The sequence below is a fragment of the Dendrobates tinctorius genome, unplaced genomic scaffold, assembly GCF_039654945.1.
Source record: "Dendrobates tinctorius isolate UK_male_01 unplaced genomic scaffold, ASM3965494v1 ptg000475l, whole genome shotgun sequence".
NCBI lineage: Eukaryota > Metazoa > Chordata > Amphibia > Anura > Dendrobatidae > Dendrobates > Dendrobates tinctorius.
The window spans coordinates 1,560,093-1,583,665 of record NW_027362137.1 but is presented as its reverse complement, the minus strand read 5'-3'; the positions used below and the strand labels follow the sequence as shown (position 1 = coordinate 1,583,665).

The window sequence follows — 23,573 nt, the reverse complement described above, 5'->3', positions numbered from 1 at the left end:
ATTCAATGGGACACAGAATCCTCTTGTTGTTATAAAAGCTACATGTTCTTATCCACAGTTCAGGACAATTAGCTCTCTCAGCTGTAGATGAATCAACCACGGGAGGTAATCTGCTGGATCTGGTCCTGTCACATAGATCGGGGGGGGGGGGGATAATCTGATGGATCTGGTCCTGTCACATACAGCGGGGGGGGTAGTCTGCTGGATCTGTTCCTGTCACATAGAGCAGGGGGGGGTAGTCTGCTGGATCTGGTCCCATCAAATAGAAGAGGGGGGTGATCTGCTGGATCTGGTCCTGTCACATAGAGCGGGGGAGGGGGGGTAATTTGCTGGATCTGGTCCTGTTACATAGAGCAGAGGGGGGGGTAATCTGCTGGATCTGTTCCTGTCACATAGAGCGGGGGGGTAATCTGCTGGATCTGGTCCTGTCACATAGAGCGGGGGGGTGGTCTGCTGGATCTGGTCCCATCACTTAGAACAGAGGGGGGTAATCTGCTGGATCTGGTCCTGTCACATAGAGCGGGGGGGTAATCTGCTGGATCTGGTCCGGTTACATAGAGCAGAGGGGGGGTAATCTGCAGGATCTGGTCCTGTCACATAGAGCAGGGGGGGTAATCTGCTGGATCTGGTCCTGTCACATAGAGCAGGGGGGTAGTCTGCTGGATCTGGTCCCATCACTTAGAACAGAGGGGGGTAATCTGCTGGATCTGATCCTGTCACGTAGAGCGGGGGGGTAATCTGCTGGATCTGGTCCTGTTACATAGAGCATAGGGGGGGTAATCTGCTGGATCTGGTCCTGTCACATAGAGCGGGGGGTAGTCTGCTGGATCTGGTCCTGTCACATAGAGCAGGGGGTAATCTGTTGGATCTGGTCCTGTCACATAGAGCAGGGGGGTTGTAGTCTACTCGGTCTGGTCCTGTCACATAGACCAGGGGAGGTCATCTACTATATCCGATCCTGTCATAGAGCAGGGGGGGTAGTCTACTAGGTCTGGTTCTGTCACATAGACCAGGGGAGGTAATCAACTAGATCTGGTCCTCTCACATAGACCAGATACAATTTCATAGTCTGGTAGGTGTGGGGTGGCTGTTTTTATCAGTAGCTTGCACCTGTGCTGCCCCATGCTTTTATTAATGGGGGCCTGCTGCATTCTGCTAGTAGTGCATTTGTTCATCAGACAGGGTTTTGGAAAGGCCGCATCTGTATGGTATGTGATCATTTTTAAGGAAATACTACTAGAATCCTGTAGAAAACTTATACCCTCTGGTAATAAAATGTCAAGGAATAAAAAGAAACCATTATGGATGAACAGGACAGTACAAAGTTTAATAAGACAAAAACAAAGGGCATTCAAAATCGTGAAAGCCGAGAATACTGAAATAGAATTTCAGGAGTATAAAGATCTAAATAAGAAATGTTAAAAAGAAATCAAGCTACAGAGAAACAAATCGCCAGTGACAATAAAATAAATCCCAACATTTTTTATAAATACATCAATGCCAAAAAGAAATAAACAGATAGCAAAGGCCCCCAATAAAGACGATAATAACAAGAAAATAATAGAGGACAAAGAAAAGGCTGAGATATTAAAACAGGCACTTTTCATCCGTGTTTACCAATAAACTAACTGTTCTAGGGATCATTCAATAAGGCAAAAATCAAAGTTCACCACCTGATATAACTAGTTTAACACAAAAAGAAGTACGTCTATGTCTGAGCAAATTAAACATTCACAAATCCCCCGTCCCAGGTGGCATTCATCCACGGGTACTGAGAGACTTTAGCTCAGTATTTGACAGACCGCTGTATCTCATATTCTTAGAGTCTCGTTTAACAGAGTGGTGCCACAGGATTGGAGGAGGCTGATGTGGTACCAATATTTAAGAAAGGTAAGAAGGTGGATCCAGGCAACTACAGCCCGGTAAGCCTGACATCAGTAGTGTGCAAAATTTGTGAGGGCGTTATAAAAGATGACCTGCAGAAATATATTGCAGAGATTAATATAATAACTGACCACCAGTATGGATTCATGAAGAATAAGTCGTGTCTAACCAAAACGTTGGGTTTCTATGAGGAGGTGAGTGCAGATCTGGATGTTGGTAATGCGGCTGATGTGATTTATCTGGTCTTTGCAAAGGCTTTTGATACAGTTCCACATAGCAGCCTTATACTGAAGCTACAGAAGCCGGGACTGGGGGGGGGGGGGGGACTATATGCTGATGGGTAAGGAATTGGCTAAATGACAGGAAGCCAAGAGTTGTCATAAATGGTAGGTTCTCTAAATGGGATTAGGACAGCAGTGGGGACCGCAGGGATCTGTACTGGGAGCAGTGGAGACCGCAGGGATCTGTGCTAGGACCGATTCTTTTTAGCCTCTTTATTAATGACCTTGTGGATGGATTGAGAGTAAAGTGTCAGTCTTAGTCTTAAGCAAAAAACTCATCCTACAAGAGAACACCATGAAAATCAGTAAAATATTAATACAAACAAAATGATATCCACATACCATATCCCACCATCACAACCTCTCTCCTCTTTAATAAGTGAGCACGCCATGAGGTCTACACAGACCTCTGGCCTGCTCACTTTAGTCCACTTTGCTCCACTGTTTATAGTTCCTTGTACAGTGGCAGGGGTTGCAATAATCATGAGCACTTGTTGTCCTTCCATAAATTCTCAGGTCCTGGCATTACGGTCATACCAGGTTTTTTGTCTGGACTGGGTCACTCGCTGATGTTCATTAGCCAAGGTAGCTAGCTGGGCGAGACGGTCTCTGAACTCTAGAACGTAGGGAATAATGGGCGTTCTGGTGTCTATCATATCTCCCTCCAATTATTCTTTCAGAAGAGTGAGAGGCCCACGGATCTTCTGGCCAAACAGATTGCTCCCCGGTAAGGTCTGGATGTCGCGGTGCTTGAAGGGCCTATAGTCGGGTGACGGCTCCCACAAAATGACACTGTTACTCCCCAATGTCGTTTCCAGGGAGGATATTTGCAGGAAGTCCTCCCATGAGTCCAATCCAACAGTTTTTCTCCAAAACCATAATCCAAACTGTTACACCTGGTCCCTGACCTGGTGTGGCGCCCAGGTCTGCCACTGTTACACCTGGTCCCTGTCCTGGAGCTGCGGCACTCACCTCGAGCCTTGCACGCTGTCCTTAGGCAGCACCCGGCCTCCTCTGGGTCTCATGCTGCTGCTCAGCATTCAGGTATCCCTCCTGCCTCCACCTCCTGGCGTCCTGTCGGCAGATCTGTAACTAGAGCTATTAGGGCTCACCCGCCCGCTCTCCTGCCTTCTTAAAGGGACAGCGTGCATTTTTCGAAAAAGTGCAATTAACCAATGGCAGCACACTGGCTGCTATTTCTGGCCTCTCCTCCATAGGGAGAGCGCCGGAGCAACGAGTATCAATCATTGCTACATCCGGTTCTCATGCTAACCTGTCTGCGCTGCGTCTGCAGTCTCTGTGCATTGTCTAATGCTCTCTGTCTCTACAGAGTATCAGTATCCTGTGTTACCTGGTTATATCAGCAACCATCTGGGCCTAAGCCATCCCGTTCCGCCTACAGCCATCCGAGTCCAAGGACTGTGTGAAGGTCACTGGAACCGACTCCTTATCAACTACACGGATCCAGGACCCGTCTCATTACGGACTCTGCTGTAACTACTGTTATCCCTTTTGGTCCCGCTGGGACAGCTGCCACGTGTTCGGGGTCTAACTGGAGGTAGCACCTGTGTCCTCCGGGTATTCCATTCTGGAATTACAGCAAACCGGCCCCAAGCCGTTCCCTTATATTAAGTAAGATGTACCAGACACTTCTAATTTCTACTTTTATGATAGGCGTCCACTTTATGTTTATGCTGTTAATGGCGACTATGTTGTAATTCCATTCTGGCCCTGTCTGAGGGGCTTTACTATGGGTACCCGGGGCTGATTAGTCATGCCCCCTTCGGAGCCCCCCGGACCGTGGTCCCGAGGTTCCAGTTTAAAAATAAAAACGAATGTGAACTTCACCATCTCTGCCTCCGCTTCCATTCGTTACACAAACGCACCAAAGCTTGCAGTATATATTGGTGGACACCCACCGCCAGGACAATGAGAATTCCAGGGCCCGGGTGAATTGCCTCGGATCGAATCACACAGGGGTCAGCGATAGTCAGGAATGCCCCACGTGTCTCTAAATCCCGACACTTTGTATCCAACAATTAAGACATTCTGCAGGTCGCGTTGCCGTTGTTCTATATTTCTGAGGAACAAAGGCCGGAGTCCGTACACTCCAGGAGGGGTATCTATGGTGCCGTGGTCGGTGGTTCACTCTGGTGCTGCGTGGGGCTCCCTACGAATCCTTGAGGGACAGCTGGATTACAAATGTCCAGGTTGCCTACACCCATAATATCTCCTCTCTGTGATACCCCCAGGTTGTGATCGGAACTGTGGGGTCCCAGGATTGTGAGATGTGATTGTCATTGCCTTGCAGCTGGGTGTTAGGGCAGATATAGTCTGAGGGGGACAGGGTGTGGGAGCAGGCCGTGGTTCATTGTCCAGAAGCCTCCTCCATTGCAGCCGGATAGTTAGGGCTTCATCGGCCAGGGCTGCAGCTCTATCCACGGTACACGGCATGCCCTCCTGGACCCATTCCTGTACCTCTGCAGGGCACTTGGCAAGAAATTGTTCTATAAGGAACGCCTGTATAACATCTTCCACAGTAAAGGCGTTTTCTGCTTCCAGCCATCTCCGACATGCCTGGGACATCTTATGTGCATACATCCTAAACAATCCCCCCGTGGTGCATGGGAGGTCTCGGAACTTGGCCCTATATGAGTCTGGGGTGATAGCATGGTAATCCAGGATAGTCCGCTTTACAATGTTATAATCCCGGTTCCGCAGTGCATCAATGGTTCGGTATCAATGGTTCGGTAAGCCTCCGCCAAGCTTCCGTTCTAGAATCCCACTAATAATAATCTTTATTTCTATAGCGCCAACATATTCCGCAGCGCTCTACAGTTTAACAGTTTCAAAACACAAGCCATAAGTAACAACGTTAACAATACAATAATTAAAGGAAAATAAGACGACCCTTCTGGTGAGAGCTTACAATCTACCATGAGGTGGGGGAGATACAGAGGACAGGTGTGTATATACAGTGATGTATATACAATGATGGTCCAGCCATCCTGAGGGAGTGAGGGAGGGATGGAGATAAGTGAGTGGGCTACACACGCACACTTACACATAGAATGACTGTGATTAGTGACCGTGATAGGCCGCCCTGAACAGAGGGAGGGAGCGCCTGAAACTATGCAAATTGTGGATAGTCCTGATTTCTTGTGGAGACCTTTGGCGCAGGTTACGGGCTCACGTATTTTGGCCAAAATATCAGCTAATACTCCATTTTTTTATGTGTTTTTTGCCTTTTTTATTCAGGGTGCAGTTGGGCCCATTTGGTCTTGTAAACTGCGGTGTCTGTTCACATGGCATGCATCGTGATAGCGCTGGGCAGCCCGCCTGAGCTAATAGAAGGGTGTCACTACTAGGCTGGCCTGGATGCTGTGCATGGCCATAGTGTGAACAGCGCCGCTTACAAGGTTTTTACCCCTCCACATCTCCGGAAGCCTCATCAAATGGCACATTGCATTACTCCCTCTTTCGATCTCCATCGCTTGTTGTCTCCGCTGTGCCCGGCGGGCAGCCTCCTCCTTATACTCCTGAGAGATGCCTGGGCCCAGAACCGCCATCTCTTCTTTGTACCACACCACCAACTGGCTTTTTGGGGTGGGGGTCCCTGTCTCCAGTGCTCGTCCTTCAGACATCTGGGAGTAGGTGGCCGGGCTAGCACCCACCAGCAGATCAATTAAGGCTTCTTTAGTCAGTCCCTGGTAGTTCAGGCCCAGGTCTCTGTCTCTCTCTTTTAAACTGGATGTAGTCCAATTTCTGTACTCACTCTGTGGATGGTTCTCCATTGGGTTACTCTCTGTTGATCCCACTGCTGCCACCAGTTGTCATGTGTCCTTCTCCGATACCACACAATCAGCAGAGCAAGAGAATAGTGAAAAATTCCAAGACCTTTATTTAGGCAAAATTATGAAAGGTCCATATACAATCCACCACACAGAGGATAAGATAGTCCAGAAGCCGAATGCAGTTCAGTAACAGGATAAATCCCTGGGAAAGGAGAGTCCAACAATCCAGCAGAGGATAACACAGTCCATATAATCTTCTTTCTCTCTGAGGTGCAGTGTTCACATCATCATAGAATCGTAGAGTTGGAAGGGACCTCCTGGGCCATCTGGTCCAACCCCCTGCTCAAAGCAGGATTCGCTAAATCATCCCAGTAAGATGTCTGTCCAGCCTCTGTTTGAAGACTTCTATTGAAGGAGAACTCACCACTTCTCGTGGCAGCTTGTTCCACTCATTGATCACTCTAACTGTAAAAAAGTTTTTTCTAATATCTAATCTGTGTCTCCTCCCACTCAGTTTCATCCCATTGCTTCTAGTCTTTCCTTGTGCAAATGATAATAAAGTTGATCCTTCTACAATGTGACAGCCCTTTAGATATTTGTAGACGGCTATTAAGTCTCCTCTCAGTCTTCTCTTTTGCAAACTAAACAATCCCAAATCCTGCAACCTTTCCTCATAAGACAGGGTTTGCAGACCGGTCACCATTCTGGTTGCTCTTTTCTGAACTTTCTCCAGTTTGTTGATGTCTTTTTTAAAATGTGGTGCCCAAAACTGGACACAATATTCCAGATGAGGTCTGACCAAAGAGGAGTAGAGGGAAATAATGACTTCACGTGATCTAGACTGTATGCTTCTGTTAATACATCCTAGAATTGCAATTGCCTTTTTTGCTGCTGCATCACACTGTTGACTCATATTCAGTCTGTGATCTATTAGTATACCCAAGTCTTTTTCACATGTGCTGTTCCTTAGCCCTATTCCTCCCATTCTGTATATGCCTTTTTCATTTTTATTGCCCAGATGTAGTACTTTGCATTTTTCCCTGTTAAAAACCATTCTGTTAGTTGCTGCCCACTTCTCCAGTTTATTTATATCTTTTTGAATCCTCTCTCTCTCTTCTCTAGTATTAGCTATCCCTCCTAGCTTTGTGTCATCAGCAAATTTAATCAGTTTACCCTCAATTCCTTCATCTAAATCGTTGATAAAGATGTTGAACAATACAGGGCCCAGGACAGAGCCCTGTGGTACCCCACTTGAGACATTCTTCCAACTGGATGTGCAGCCATTTACGACCACTCTTTGGGTCCGATCACTAAGCCAGTTATGAATCCACCTAACAGTTGCCTTGTCCATTCCATACTTAGTCATTTTATCAATAAGGATTGTACGAGATACTTTGTCAAATGCTTTGCTGAAGTCAAGATATACTATATCTACAGCATTTCCTTGATCCACCCAATCAATGATTCCATCATAGAAGGAAATTAAGTTAGTCTGACATGACTTATTAGTTACAAACCCATGCTGACTCTGTTTAATCACTTCAATCTTATCCAGGTATTGACATACATGTTGTTTAATAATTTGTTCAAAGATCTTTCCTGGTATAGAAGTCAGACTCACCGGCCTATAGTTGCCTGGGTCCACCTTCTTCCCCTTTTTGAAGATAGGAACAACATTTGCTCTTCTCCAGTCTTCTGGGACTTCTCCTGTTCTCCAAGAATTTTCAAAGATTATGGAGAGGGGTTCAAAAATTTCTTCTGCTATCTCCTTCAGTACTCTGGGGTGTAATTCATCTGGACCTGGAGACTTGAATTCATTTAGGTTAGCTAAGTGTTTCCTCACTATCTTTCTGTTTATAGATATCCTAGATTCCTCTATTCCCTTAATAGGACAGGGAAGGCCCGTTGATGTTACATTTCCTTTCTGAGAGAAAACAGATGCAAAATAGGAATTTAAAAGTTCGGCCTTCTCAACATCCTGTCTTACCATTTCATCATTTTCATCCTGTAAAAATCCTATAGCATCTTTGACTTTTCTTTTACTTTTGACATATCCCCAAAATCCTTTATTATTGCTTTTGACATCTCTTGCAAGCCTCAATTCATTGTCAGCTTTACCTAATCTGATTTGTGCCCTGCGGGTTCTGCAGACAGCATTATATTCTTCTTTAGATATGCCTCCCTCTTTCCATTTTATAAACATTTTTTTCTTCCTTTTTAGCATGTGCTTAAGTTCTGTGTTCATCCATCCTGGCTTCCTTAAATGCTTCCTATTCTTCCCTCTTTTCGGAATTGTTAACAATTGTGCTTTGAGAATTTCATTTTTCAAGATTTCCCATCCTTCCTGGACATTTTTGTCTTTAAGGATATCCAGCCATCGGATCCCTCCAATTCTCTTTCTGAATCCCTTAAAATCTGCCTTTCTGAAATCTAACCTTGAAGTCTGAGTCTTCACAGGTCTTCCTCCTCTAGTTATCCAAAATTCTAAAATAGCATGGTCGCTACCTTCTAGGGTCCAAGGTAGCAGTTCCCCTTGTTTTCTCCCCTATCTTTTGGAAGATAAAGTTGTCAGCAAGAGAGGATAAGAATTTCCTTGACCTGTTAGTTTTGCCTGAGAGAGATTCCCAACAAATGTCTGGATAGTTGAACTCTCCCATGACCAATATGTCATATTTTTTTGAGAACTTGGCCATTTGATGAATAAAGAGTTCATCCATATCTTCAGCTTGCACAGGCGGCCTGTAGTAAATGCCTACAATGGTGTCCTTTCCATTGTTCTGTCCTTGTATTCTTACCCAAACAGTTTCCACAAAACTCCCAGTCTCTGAAGCTTGGATCTCTGTGCAGATATACGCGTTTCTAACATACAATGCGACACCTCCTCCTCGTTTATCAAGTCTGTTTCTTGCAAATAAGTTGTATCCTTCTAGCCTTGTATTCCAATCATGTGTATCGTCCCACCAAGTTTCAGTGATTCCAATGACATCATATTTCTTTTCCTGTGTTAGTAGTTCCAATTCTCCTTGTTTGTTGCCCATGCTTTGTGCATTAGTATAGAAACATTTTAGCTTGTGATAGGTTTCTCTTTCTCCAATATTTGTATTATTTAGATTCTTTTGTCTTTGTTTTTCCTTTCCACTTCTAATAGCAGAGTTCTCAATAGCATTTGTCAGGTGTATGGCTTTTTCTGGCCTTTTGCTTCCCTTCCCATGTTGTTCTAGTTTTTAAAGCTCTCCTTACAAGTGTAGCAAGGCGACTTCCAAATACATGTTTTCCAGTCTTCGTAAGGTGCACCCCATCTCTAGCAAGTAGTCCATCGTAAAGGTAGTTCACTCCGTGATCCAGAAATCCAAATCGTTGCTGACGGCACCATCGACGTAGCCAGTTGTTCACCTGCAGAATCTTATTCCACCTCCTTGTTCCATGGCCATCCACTGGGAGGATGGAAGAGAAGACCACCTGCGCTCCCAGTTCTTTCACTTTCTTGCCTAAGTCTTCAAAGTCTCTGAAGATGGTTTCCAGGTCGTTTCTTGCGGTGTAATTTGTCCCCACATGTAGTAGCAGGAATGGGTAGTCATCTGTAGGTCTGAAGAGTCCTGATATCCTGTCAGACACATCTTTAATTTTTGTACCTGGAAGACAGCACATTTCTCTTGAAGTTATATCCGGTCTGCAGATAGCGGCCTCTGTTCCTCTCAACAGGGAATCCCCCATGACCACCACTCTCCGTTTCTTCTTCACAACATTTTTCTTTCTCCATCCAGGAGGACTCTGAAGGTGTACAAGGTTGCTGTTTGTGGGCAAAGTCTTATCCTGATGTATTTCTTCATCGTTTTCCTGCGTGAGAGCCTGGTACTGGTTCCTGAGCAGTATGGGTGCTGACTGCCTCCTGATCCTCCTGCTTCTCTGGGTCACATGTCTCCATTCCTCTGTTTCTTCAGGTGCACTTCGAATTTCTTCTCTTTCTGTAACATGAAGAGATAATTCTGCTCTGTCTAAGAACTCTTCACCTTCCTTAATGATGTTCAGTGTAGCTGACCTCTCTTCCTCCAGCAGGGACACAAGCTTGCATTTGTGGCATGTGAAGTTTGGCTTTTCCATTGGTAAGTCTGTGAACATGTAGCAAGAAATGCAGCTCACCAAATGGCTCCTGGCCTCTTCCATATTGAGATTTCTTAAAAACGATGAAAGCTGACCCTAACCCTAAGGTTTTCCGATTTCCTCTTTTCAGCTGCAACGGCCAAAACCCAGTGATCGTTGAGCTCGCGGAGACTCTTCACTTATCCCAGAAGGCACTGGGAATATCCAAATGATCTCCTCAAGACTCTTCCCCTGGTTTCCATCGTTCCAAACAGGATCTGAGATTGTGTCTCACCTCACTGATATTTTAAAAGTGCCCCTCCTCATTCACAGATCAGGGGGAAATGTCGCAGGGGCTCATTGTTTCACCAAAGCTAGGTCAATATGTCATTGGCATATTAGCAAACAATACAGTACTGTGGGGCTGATATCAGATGGCAACAACAGCCATTCATCAAATAGCAAATAACTCATCCTACAAGAGAACACCATGAAAACCAGTAAAATATTAATACAAAGACAATTATATCCTCACACCATATCCCACCATTACAACAACAAACAGGAAGCGACATCATCACAACAGAAAGCATCATCACAGGAAACGGGAAGTGACATCATCACAACGATCATCACAGGAAACAGGAAGTGACATCATCACAACGATCATCACAGGAAACAGGAAGCGATATTATCACAACAAACAGCAAGCGACATTATTATAGAAAACACTAAGCAACCTCATCACAGAAAATGGGAAGCAAACACACTGATCACAGCAAACCGGAAGTGACATTACCACAGAAAACGTGAAGCGACAGTGTAAGGAGGAAGACCGGGCTGCAGGCACCCGTACTGAACCGGGTCCAGAACTGTCGAAGCTGCATCTCAGGTTGTCCAGGGGAAAGAATAGGGGACCGGACAGACTTCATGACCCGGAAGCAGGGAGCGTGCGTCAAAATGAAAGTGCGCGAAGTGACGGGCAGTTTCCCACCGGCGGTCACAGAGCAGCTGTGTGCTCCGCTTAGTGTGCAGCAGCACCGCAACGTACCACAGGTGGCTACACACGATCGCACCGTTGAGATTAGCGGCAGAGGAAGGGCTGCGGGCTCCGTTAAGCTGAGTGCCACGTGAGGGCATAGGAACGGGGGCCGTGTTCAGTACTGTTCGTTGTGGCCCTCTTTGCCAGACAGCACACAGCAGACCCCCCTTGTTAACAGACTGCACGCAATTCCCTTGACTTTGGCTGCACAAGTTTATGGACTAATTGGCTCAACACGTAAAAAATGGAGACCACCCGCTGCCACCAGAAGATATACCGTGAGATGTGGAATCTCCTCAGAGGACACTGCACCGGCCGTTGCTGGGATTACAGCCCTCATCGGATCATCCGTGGCCGAAGAAGCTACGAACACGAAAAGTTGATTGCGTGGACTGTTATTACATTGTGGTTGCCTATTTCCCTATCATTTGCCCCTTTAACTGTTTATCTCCCTGCGAGGAGTATCTTGACTGTTAAATTAAATTGTTAACCCTTGCTCTGCCTTTCTTGCGTCACTGTATCCCGTAACCTGCTTACAACAACATAGGAGAAAACAGAAAGCGATCTCTTTAAAAAAAAAAGGAAACAACCTAATCACAGAAAACAGGAAGCGACATCATCACAGAAAACAGGAAGCGACATCATCACAGAAAACAGGAAGCGACATCATCACAAAAAACAGGAAGCAACATCATCACAGAAAACAGGAAGCAACATCATCACAGAAAGCAGGAAGCGACATCATCCCAGAAAACAGGAAGAGACATCATCACAGAAAACAGGAAGCGACATCATCACAGAAAACAGGAAGCAACATCATCACAGAAAACAGGAAGCAACATCATCACAGAAAGCAGGAAGCGACATCATCCCAGAAAACAGGAAGAGACATCATCCCAGAAAACAGGAAGAGGCATCATCACAGAAAATAGGATGCGACATCATCCCAGAAAACAGCAAGAGACATCATCCCAGAAAACAGGAAGAGACATCATCCCAGAAAACAGAAGGAAACATCACAGAAAACAGAAAGCGACATCATCACATAAAACAGGAAGCAACATTATTACAGAAAACAGGAAGAAACATCACAGAAAACAGGAAGCAACATCATCACAGAAAATAGGAAGCAACATCATCACAGAAAATAGGAAGCAATATCATCACAGAAAATAGGAAGCAACATCATCACAGAAAATAGGAAGCGACATCATCACAGAAAACAGGAAGCGACATCATCACAGAAAACAGGAAGCAACATCATCACAGAAAATAGGAAGCGACATCATCACAGAAAACAGGAAGCGACATCATCACAGAAAACAGGAAGCAACATCATCACAGAAAACAGGAAGCGACATCATCCCAGAAAACAGGAAGAGACATCATCCCAGAAAACAGGAAGAGACATCATCACAGAAAACAGGAAGAGACATCATCACAGAAAATAGGAAGCGACATCATCCCAGAAAACAGGAAGAGACATCATCCCAGAAAACAGGAAGAGACATTATTACAGAAAACAGGAAGAAACATCACAGAAAACAGGAAGCGACATCATCACAGAAAATAGGAAGCAACATCATCACAGAAAATAGGAAGAAACATCATCCCAGAAAACAGGAAGAGACATCACAGAAAATAGGAAGAAACATCTTCACAGAAAACAGGAAGAGACATCATCCCAGAAAATAGGAAGCGACATCATCACAGAAAACAGGAAGCAACATCACAGAAAATAGGAAGAAACATCATCCCAGAAAACAGAAAGAGACATCATCCCAGAAAACAGAAAGAGATATCATCACAGAAAACAGGAAGCGACATTATTACAGAAAACAGGAAGAAACATCACAGAAAATAGAAAGCGACATCATCACATAAAACAGGAAGCAACATTATTACAGAAAACAGGAAGCAACATCATCACAGAAAGCAGGAAGAGACATCATCACAGAAAGCAGGAAGCGACATCATCACAGCTATGGAGAGAACAGATTTGCATGTGGTACCTGACACAGTGGCCACCGCTACATTTCCCTGCTGAAGAGCAGAGGCTGGAACTACGATCCCCTGAGGACTAAGGGCACCACTCAGTCCACTCTGCAAATATGAAAAGAGCAGTAAATGTGGGGGAACAAGATTACATATCAGTAAGCTTTACATGTCCCCTACTGGCTACAATATACTGGAACCAGGGAGTAAGGTATATTATACAGTGATTACCTACATTTCCTGAGGAGTACGGTGTATGACATAGTGAGCATATACATGTACATCTATCCAATTCAAATTACTAATACTGACCTACAAGGCCATCTATAACCTGTCTCCTCCATATATCTCTGAACTAATCTCCCAATATCTTCCCTCACGTAATCTTCGGTCATCTCAAGACCTCCTTCTCTCCTCCACACTTATTCGCTCCTCACCCAACTGCCTCCAAGGCTTCTCCCCAATAGCCCCCATCCTCTGGAATTCTTTGCCCCAACACGTCCGACTGTCAACCACATTCGGATCCTTCAGATGGAACCTGAAAACCCATCTCTTCAGGAAAGCCTTCAGCCTGCAATGACCCCGATGCCTCCTCACCACTACCGGAGCTACCGCCTCACCATCACCGGAGCTACCGCCTCACCATCACCGGAGCTACCGCCTCACCATCACCAGAGCTGCCGCAACCCCCAACCTACTGTCTCCTTCCCCACCATCCTGTAGAATGTAAGCCCGAAAGGGCAGGGTCCTCTCTCCCCTCTGTATCAGTCTGTGATTGTTAGTTTACTGTAAGTGATATCTGTAGTTTGTATGTAACCCCTTCTCATATACAGCACCATGGAACCAATGGTGCTATAGAAATAAATAATAATAATACTTTATTGAAAAGCATAACAGGCAAATAACACATAGAACAGTCCCAGCAAAATGGTGCACATTACAGTGTCTCACCCTTACGCTGACTTGCCGGGATAATGGCAGCTGTTACTTCAGAGCTTCCAGTGTCGACTACCCCACCTGACATGCACAGAGAGGAGGTAACGACAAGCATAGAAGGCTGACAGTCCCTTCAGGTACAAAGCCAGTTCACCAGTGGGTCACAACCTGGCTTCATCTTCCAGGGTCTACTACCCCACGTTTGGCACACACACAGAGAAAAGGTAACGACAAGCTTAGGAAGATAACAGCCAATTGAGATACTTGGCCAGATGACTGGATGGTCCCAACCTCGTTTCCCCAAAAGTTTTAATGGTGCCAGGTGACCGGATGGTCCCAATCTATAAGTTACAGGAGACCGGATGGTCCCAATCTGTTTTTTCCAAATGTATCTATAAGTTACAGGAGAACGGATGGTCCCTACTTGGTTTCTCCAAACGTATCCATAGGTGCCAGGTGACCGGATGGTCCCAACCTGGTTTTCACAAACGTATCCATGGTGCAGCGATGGTCAATAGAGTAGATCTGTATTCTTGCAGCCGGGGCTGAGGTCCCCTAAGCTTGCATCCTGTAGAATGATAAATCTGGGTTCCTCGTGATGGAGTTATGATGTATTGGCTGCTGTTCTGTAGAGACTCTCTGGATGTCTGGATATCTTGGCTGAATCTCTGTCTCTCGAATCCTTACAGAGGCATGTAACCGCTTTTTATATTTAACAAGTGTCCTTCATTCAGCATTTACAGGTAATGCTGATAAGATCAACTCGCAATGTTTGATTATGTAATCTATTTGCATAGTTTTTCCTTCTTTCTTTTAAAAGTCAACAAACTATCTGGGCTAGGCAATGTATAATTAGCATATCAGCAAATATCACTAGTCATCAAGGATAAGAGCACAATTTTTTACATCAAATATCAACTTACAAGTCAATAATCCAGACTTACTCAAGCAAAAGTCTGTTTTCTTGACCAACCAGAAAGAAACAGAAAAATTCAAAAGTCCACATATAGATAACAGTCTATTCTTCCTGGCTTGCTAAAAATAGGCATTTGGTTAATTAAGTGTGGTGTAGTAACCATTATGTCTGCTAGGGGGCGCTGTGTGGATGTCCCAAGAGAAAGGATGAGTGGCAGAATCCTGAAGGATGGTTATGTATCTCAAGGTGGGTGGCCTTGAGATGGAGACTTATGTATGCGTATTGATCAGCAATGATATTGCTGAGGTGTTGTCTCAAGGTGTAAGGGAGAAGTCTCCAGGTAACTAGAGAGTTGGGGGGGCCTGGTTACCTACAAACCCACCCAGGGGGTGTGTTTAAAGCACGGATGTAAAGAGTGTGAAAATGCCTGAAGGACCTGTGATGAGGTCAGTCATGTGACCCAGTGGGTGTGGCTATGAACGATATAATGTGGCCGGGGTGAGTCATAAGGGGTGAATGCAGGGACCTGGTTGGTCCAGAGCGGAAGGTCCCGTGAGGAGAGTTGTCTCGTGGCTAACAGCCTGTGTGTGGCTGGGTGTAATGGCTGCCAGCGTCTGAGAGTCCCAGAGGAGAGAGTGGATCTCTGCAGTGTGGAGCAACAGCCATGAGAGAACCCTGACGTGGGTGAGATAATTATGAGGCTGAAGAGCCTGTGTATGCTGGACATTGCTACCAGAGGGAAACTCTGTAATGGACGCTATGCTGGTGAAATGAACTGTATGTTATTGGTCACGGTTTATGCTGCATAATAAACTGCATGGACTGCTATGTTTTGTTGAAAAACCTGTGCCGGATCTGGTTTTGTTCACTGCCTAGTGAGGATCCCCTAACTAAATGACAGCGCTACCTCACATAAGATACAATGCTGTGTCTCCACCGGTGTATCATACAATGATTATGTACCTATATCGGGGAGTACGGTGTATTATACAGTGATTACGCATCTGTATCGGGGAGTACGGTGTATTATACAGTGATTATGTACCTGTATCGGGGAGTACGGTGTATTATACAGTGATTATGTACCTGTATCGGGGAGTGCGGTGTATTATACACTGATTATATACCTGTATCGGGGAGTACGGTGTATTATACAGTGATTACGCATCTGTATCGGGGAGTACGGTGTATTATACAGTGATTATGTACCTGTATCGGGGAGTGCGGTGTATTATACAGTGATTATGTACCTGTATCGGGGAGTACGGTGTATTATACAGTGATTATGTACCTGTATCGGGGAGTACAGTGTATTATACAATGATTATGTACCTGTATCGGGGAGTACGGTGTATTATACAGTGATTATGTACCTGTATAGGGGAGTACGGTGCATTATACAGTGATTATGTACCTGTATCGGGGAGTACGGTGTATTATACAGTGATTATGTACCTGTATCGGGGAGTACAGTGTATTATACAGTGATTATGTATCTGTATCGGGGAGTACAGTGTATTATACAATGATTATGTACCTGTATCGGGGAGTACGGTGTATTATACAGTGATTATGTACTTGTATCAGGGAGTACGGTGTATTATACAGTGATTATGTACCTGTATCGGGGAGTACGGTGTATTATACAGTGATTATGTACCTGTATAGGGGAGTACGGTGTATTATACAGTGATTATGTACCTGTATCGGGGAGTACAGTGTATTATACAATGATTATGTACCTGTATCGGGGAGTACGGTGTATTATACAGTGATTATGTACTTGTATCAGGGAGTACGGTGTATTATACAATGATTATGTACCTGTATCGGGGAGTACGGTGTATTATACAGTGATTATGTACCTGTATAGGGGAGTACGGTGTATTATACAGTGATTATGTACCTGTATCGGGGAGTACAGTGTATTATACAATGATTATGTACCTGTATCGGGGAGTACAGTGTATTATACAGTGATTATGTACCTGTATCGGGGAGTACGGTGTATTATACAGTGATTATGTACTTGTATCAGGGAGTACGGTGTTACGGTGTTACTAGTACGAAAGAGAACAGAAAAGATACCCGAAAGTGGAGCCTCTGGGTCACGGCTCCAGAGCCCCCGAGGGCGAGCGCCAAGGTGAAGATCGCCCCCTATACAGGGAGCGTTAGGGACAGACCCCCAGGGGAAAGAACCGCGACAGCCAGAACCAAAGGGGCGACTGGGCAAATAGACGGGTAAGGAGGCACAGAAGTATCCGTAGAGTTAGACACTGAGACACACAGGGACCTAGTAAGGCACCGGACTGGAGAGCCAGGGGTAACAAGGGCTGGAAGCTGCAATTAGAGAAGGAGCACAATGAAGTATAAGGCGAGAGAGAGAACGAACAACAGGGAGGTACGGTGTGGGACAAGATGGAGGCGGAAACGGACAGAGGAGCTCAAAGAGTACGGGAGGCTAGGAACCCAGAGCACAGAGGGCAAAGACAGAGGCTGTGCAGAGAGAGGACAGCTACGAGGTACACGGAGGTGAAGCACAGCGCAGACAGAAACACAGGAGAAGGGGCCTGAGGACACAGCGAACGCCGCACGGGGCAGAGTCACCGTATTTGATAATCAGGAGTCTTACCTGTCCCGACGCCAAGCATATGTAGCGGTGGGCGCAGCCATGTTGGGGACGGGGCCAGCGCGTCACGCTACCCAGGAGGCTGTGCGCCGGGAGTAAGGCTGTGAGCAAGTGCCCGACGCCGCGGGAGCATGAGGCCGGGCGCGGGGACATGCTGCAAAGCAGGAGCGCGCCGGGTGGAGAGCGCAGAGAGGTGAGGGGCCGTGAAAGTACCCCCCCCTTTACGCCCCCTCCTCCTAACATTGGAGAGAAACCGTCTCATAATGCGCGGAGCATCAATATTCTCCTGGGGCTCCCATGATCTCTCCTCGGGACCAAAACCCTTCCAATCAATCAAAAACAGATTCTTTCCTTAAACAGTCTTCATAGCCAAAATATCCAAAGGTGTTATCAGAGCTACATGGTTGGGATATTTGGGAGGGCGCAGAGTGGAAGTGGTTAAACACTGCTGGTTTAAGGAGAGATACATGGAAAGTGTTGGGAATCTTTAGTGAGGCGGGTAATCTCAACTTGTAGGCCACGTCGTTGATGCGACTTAAGACCTCAAAGGGACCAATGTAATGTGGACCTAACTTGTAGGAGGGGATTTTCAACCTGATATGTCGGGAAGCTAACCAAACCTTATCCCCAGGGCGATACGGAGGAGCGTCCAACCGTCTCTTGTCAGCATACCGCTTCATTCTGAGGCTGGCACTCTCAAGAGCTACTTTGGTCTCCCTCCAAATCTGAAAGAAGTCCACAGACAAGGAATCCGCTGCCGGCACACCCGAGGTAGGGGATACGGGAAGAGGAATGCCGGGATGTTGACCAAAAACCACAAAAAAGGGAGATTTGGTAGAGGCTTCACTTGGATGATTGTTGTAGGCGAATTCCGCCCAAGGAAGAAGATAGACCCAGTCGTCTTGATGAGCATTGGAAAAATGCCGAAGATAAGATGTTAGCGCTTGGTTGACGCGCTCGACTTGGCCATTCGACTGGGGGTGATAGGCTGAGGAGAAGTCCAAGGTTATCTTCAGCAATCCGCAGAGAGCTCTCCAAAAACGGGAGGTAAACTGAACCCCTCGATCCGAGACAGTATGCTGAGGGAACCCATGAAGGCGAAAAACGTGAAGCAGAAAGATCTTCGCCAACTCGAGAGCGGTAGGCAAACCTGGTAGTGCGATGAAGTGGGCCATCTTGGAAAATCGATCCACGACCACCAGTATCACCGTACATCTAGAAGAGGGAGGCAAATCAGTGATGAAATCCATGGCAATAAGGGTCCATGGGTTGGCAGGTACTGGTAACGGATGCAGGAGTCCCGAGGATGTCGAGGAACCTTGTTCCGGGCACAAGAAGGACAGGAGGCGATGAAATCTTGGATGTCCCTGCGAAGAGAAGGCCACCAGTAATGGCGGGAGACAAGCGAGAGAGTCTTTTTAACTCCAGCATGTCCGGAAAATTTTGATGAGTGACTCCAGTGGAGAACCTTTGAACTATCTCCACTCCGAACAAAGGTCTTACCGGATGCTGGGGAGACCAGGCTTAATGGGGCCACGGTAAGGATCTTGGCAGGGTCGATGAGATGGATTGGACCCTTGTCCTTGTAGACAGACAGGAATGACCGTGAAAGGGGATCCGCCTTGATGTTCTTCTCCCCAGGTCGGAAGTGAACTTTGAAGTAAAATCTTTCAGAAAAGAGTGACCATCTGGCTTGCCGTGGGTTGAGCCTTTGGGTGGCCCGAAGGTAGGCCAAATTTTTGTGATCCGTAAAAATGATGAACGGATGGAGGGCACCCTCGAGAAGATGGTGCCATTCTTCAAGAGCCATTTTTATGGCCAAAAGTTCTCTATCTCCCATGGCATAATTACGTTCAGGAGCGGAAAAAGCTTTGGAAAAGAATCCGCAGGTGAGAGTGCGACCCGAGGAGGACTTTTGCAGAAGAACTGCTCCTGCTCCTACCGAAGATGCGTCGACTTCGAGGATGAATGGCCTACCGGCGTCCGGGCGATGGAGTACAGGAGACTTAGCGAATTCTTGCTTCAGGGCCTCAAAGGCAGCCTCTGCATCAGAGGGCCAATGATTGGGATTGGCTCCTTTGCGGACAAGAGCTGAGATGGGTTTAGTCAAGGAAGAAAAATGAGGGACTAATTGCCTGTAATAATTGGCAAAAGCCAAAAACCGTTGAATGGCCTTAACTCCGAGAGGACGAGGCCAATTGAGAACTGCCGAGACTTTTCAGGATCCATCTCTAATCCCGAGTTCGAGACGATGTAACCAAGAAAGGGCAATGAAGTTTGCTCAAAGAGGCACTTCTCCAACTTGGCAAAAAGGTGGTTCTCTCTGAGACGTTGGAGGACTTGGCGAACGTCTCGACGATGTGTGATCAGATCGGAGGAGAAGACCAAGATGTCGTCTAGGTAGACTACAACACAGGAGTAGAGGAGGTCTCGAAAAACAACATTAACGAGTTCTTGAAATACTGCAGGTGCGTTGCAGAGCCCAAAGGGCATAACCAAATACTCATAGTGTCCATCTCGCGTGTTAAACGCGGTCTTCCACTCTTCCCCGGAGCATATGCGAACCAGATTATAGGCCAGTCGTAGATCAAGTGTAGTAAACACATGTGCCCCCTTCAAGCGATCAAAAAGCTCAGAGATGAGTGGCAGTGGATACTTATTCTTCACTGTGATTTGATTCAAGCCACGATAATCGATGCACGGGCGCAGGGATCCATTTTTCTTCTTTACGAAAAAGAAGCCTGCTCCTGCAGGGGACGAAGACTTCCGAATGAAGCCTCTGGCCATGTTGTCTTGGATGTATTCAGACATCGCTTGGGTCTCTGCCGAGGAGAGAGGATAAATTCTTCCACGAGGCGGAGTGGTACCAGGAACGAGCTCATCAATGGGGCAGTCGTAGGGACGGTGCGGAGGAAGAGTCTCAGCCTCTTTCTTGTCAAAAACATCCAAAAAATCATGGTACACTGACGGCAATCCATGGGGAACAAATGGAGAACGAGGGGCACCTACGGAGCGCACCGACAGCAGACACCGAGCCGGACACAACTCCTCCCAGCGCAAGACGTTACCGCTATGCCAGTCTAAAGTGGGCTCGTGGAGCCGCAGCCAGGGAAGACCAAGCAGGATAGGATGAGAAATACCTGCTAAGACGTAAAATGTAATTTTCTCCTTGTGCAGAATCCCTACTTGCAACTCCACCTCATGAGTAACTAGAGTGATTGTCTCTAGCAGGGGTCGACCATCTACAGAGGCGAGAACTTGAGGTTTTTGCAAGGGCCTCACGGGAACAGAAAGTTTATTAACCTCCTCTAACCTATTAAAATTTACGGCGGCACCAGAATCCACATAAGCCACTAGAGAAGCCCGCTTACCACCAACATGCAAAAGGACAGACAAAGTGAGAGGGAGAGAGGTATCACATACACCTAGTGAGGCCTCTCTTACCTGGCCTAGGCGGAGAAGTTTTCCGGACGTTCCGGACAGGTTCGGATGAGGTGGGCACCGCTACCGCAGTAGAAACACTGACCGTGAAGGCTCCTCTCCTTGCGACGCTGATCAGAGAGCTTCAGGCGGTCCACCTGCATAGGTTCGGGAGCCGGAGATAAAGGAAGACTACCAGGTCGAGGACTGAGTGGTCTGCGGACAGTAGAAAATGGACGCGAGACCCTTCTCTCTGTAACAACCCTGCTGGCATCACTACATGGCCTCCCATCCCCCGCACACCAACTTACTTTCTGCTTCAAGCCATGCTGTGAAATCTGTTGCCAGCCCTCAGCTCCATGTGCTATGCCTCTTGTTTTCCTGCTTGCTCTCCATGTTTCCAGACTGTGTGTATAGGGGGGCGGCGCCTGAACTCTCTGGTTCTTATGCAGTCAGGGTGCACCTGGGTAATCTGTCCCTGACCAATCACCTGGAGCCCTTGACTATTTAGTTTCGCCACTCCCACTGAAACATGGCCTGTGCAATGTCTATACTCAGTTAGTATCTTGCTGCTGAGCAAGCCAGGCCCCGTTCTGTGTGTCTCCTTCTCTGGAGGATTACTCTAGTCTTGCTTTGTACCTTGTCCGCCTGCCAGGAGGCAGAATATCCTGGCCCTTGAGTCTTGTTCCCAGTGCCTTGTCTGTTCTCTGTCCGCTTGCCAGGAGGCAGAATATCCTGGTCCTTGTGTCTTTGTCCTGGTGTCTCTGTCTGAACTCAGTCTTACCTCTGTCTGTCAGTCTCCTTGTTTGTGGTTCATTCTCTGCCGTGTCTTTCCTTGTGTCCTCCCTGTCTGTGCATCTGCACCCTCGCAGCTTTATCTGTGCATCTGCACCCTCGCAGCTTTATCTGTGCATCTGCACCCTCGCAGCTTTATCTGTGCATCTGCACCCTCGCAGCTTTATCTGCCTGCTCCGCACTCCTGCGGCTCTGCCTGCTCCGCACTCCTGCGGCTCTGCCTGCTCCGCACTCCTGCGGCTCTGCCTGCTCCGCACTCCTGCGGCTCTGCCTACCTGCACCTCCTGTGTGAACAGGTCCAGATCCTGTTCCAGCATACACCACTCCCTCCTGCCTGCGCCTGCTGTGTGAAGAGGTCCCTACCTGCTCTTTCTCATACCACGCCAATCTGTCCTGTGTTTCCAAGCCGTGCCCGCCTGTCCTGTGTCTCCAAGCCGTGCCCGCCTGTCCTGTGTCTCCAAGCCGTGCCCGCCTGTCCTGTGTCTCCAAGCCGTGCCCGCCTGTCCTGTGTCTCCAAGCCGTGCCCACCTGCCCTGTGTCTCAGCCGTGCCTGTCGTGTCTACCAGCCTGCTTGTCACTCGCACCGGTCCAGGTGTCCTGTTCCCGAGTGGGATCTGCAGCCACAGCCAGACACCACCCTGGAGTGGCACCCGGCAGCTACCTGCCGCACAAGCTGACCTCACCATCAGAGGCTCCAGTGAAGACCAAGGAAGCTGCTGTAGTTACGCCCCTTCCAGGGTAGTCTGGTTTGTGGCCCAGTGGGGCCACAACCCCCCGGCTCACGCCATTCAGCCAAGGCGCGAGCGTGACACTCTCCCTAGCCCGCTCTTGAAACCGGAGATCAATCCGAGTGGCTAAAGAGATCAGATCCTCTAGGGATGTTGGGGTATCGCGCCCAGCGAACTCATCCTTTATGCGACTCGAAAGGCCTTGCCAAAAGGCGCCCACCAAGGCCTCGTTATTCCAACATAAGTCGGAGGAGAGGGTCCTAAACTGGATAGCATACTGACCCACAGTTAGAGAACCTTGGCACAAGTTAAATAAAGCCTCAGTGGTAGAGGCTAAACAGCCCGGTTCGTCAAAAACCCGACGGAAGGTATCAAGAATAAAGGGAAAGCTGGGTATCTACCGGGTCATAATGCTCCCAGAGAGGACTGACCCAAGCCAAAGCGTCCCCCTCCAGGTGAGAAATGATGAAGGCCACTTTGGCTCGGTCTGTTGGGTACTGCTAAGGTAGCAATTCAAAATGGAGACGGCACTGATTAATAAAACCCCGGAACAATTTGGCGTCCCCGCTATACCGGGGAGGCTTGGCTAACCGCGGAGGAGGATGGGAACCCGCGGCATGAGGAGCAGACGCGGCCGAGTGCAGAGCGAGCAACCGACCGTCCACCGAGGCCATGTAGCTGAGGATATGTGACTGGGTGTCTCGTTGCTGAGCTAATTCCTGTTGTAAGCCCGCCAACTGGGCAGCGTTACCCGGGTCAGAGGACTGGAGGGCAGAAAGACGCGAGTCCATAGTTTTCATAAAGGACATCATGCGCGTCTGGTTCTCCCGAAGGAAAACTAACTCTTTTTGGGCTGCCGTGGCTCCAGCGGGGTCCATGGCCTGATTATGCTGTTACGGTGTTACTAGTATGAAAGAGAACAGAAAAGATACCCGAAAGTGGACCTTCTGGGTCACGGCTCCAGAGCCCCCGAGGGCGAGCGCCCAGGTGAAGACCGCCCCCTATACAGGGAGCGTTAGGGACAGACCCCCAGGGGATTTCACCGCGACAGTCGGAACCAGAGGGGCGACTGG

The 23,573-nt window shown here is 47.4% G+C and overlaps 1 protein-coding gene across 3 annotated transcripts in view; it reads right to left on the bottom strand.

Moving 5' to 3' along the window:
• PKNOX1 (PBX/knotted 1 homeobox 1) overlaps positions 1–23,573 on the bottom strand; it is a 115,513-nt gene that overhangs the window by 25,841 nt on the left and 66,099 nt on the right. For all 3 annotated transcript variants that reach the window (XM_073564696.1, XM_073564694.1, XM_073564695.1), the window contains exon 6: positions 13,094–13,184. In XM_073564696.1, the coding sequence (XP_073420797.1) occupies positions 13,094–13,184 (91 nt within the window). The remainder of the gene's footprint in view (positions 1–13,093; positions 13,185–23,573) is intronic.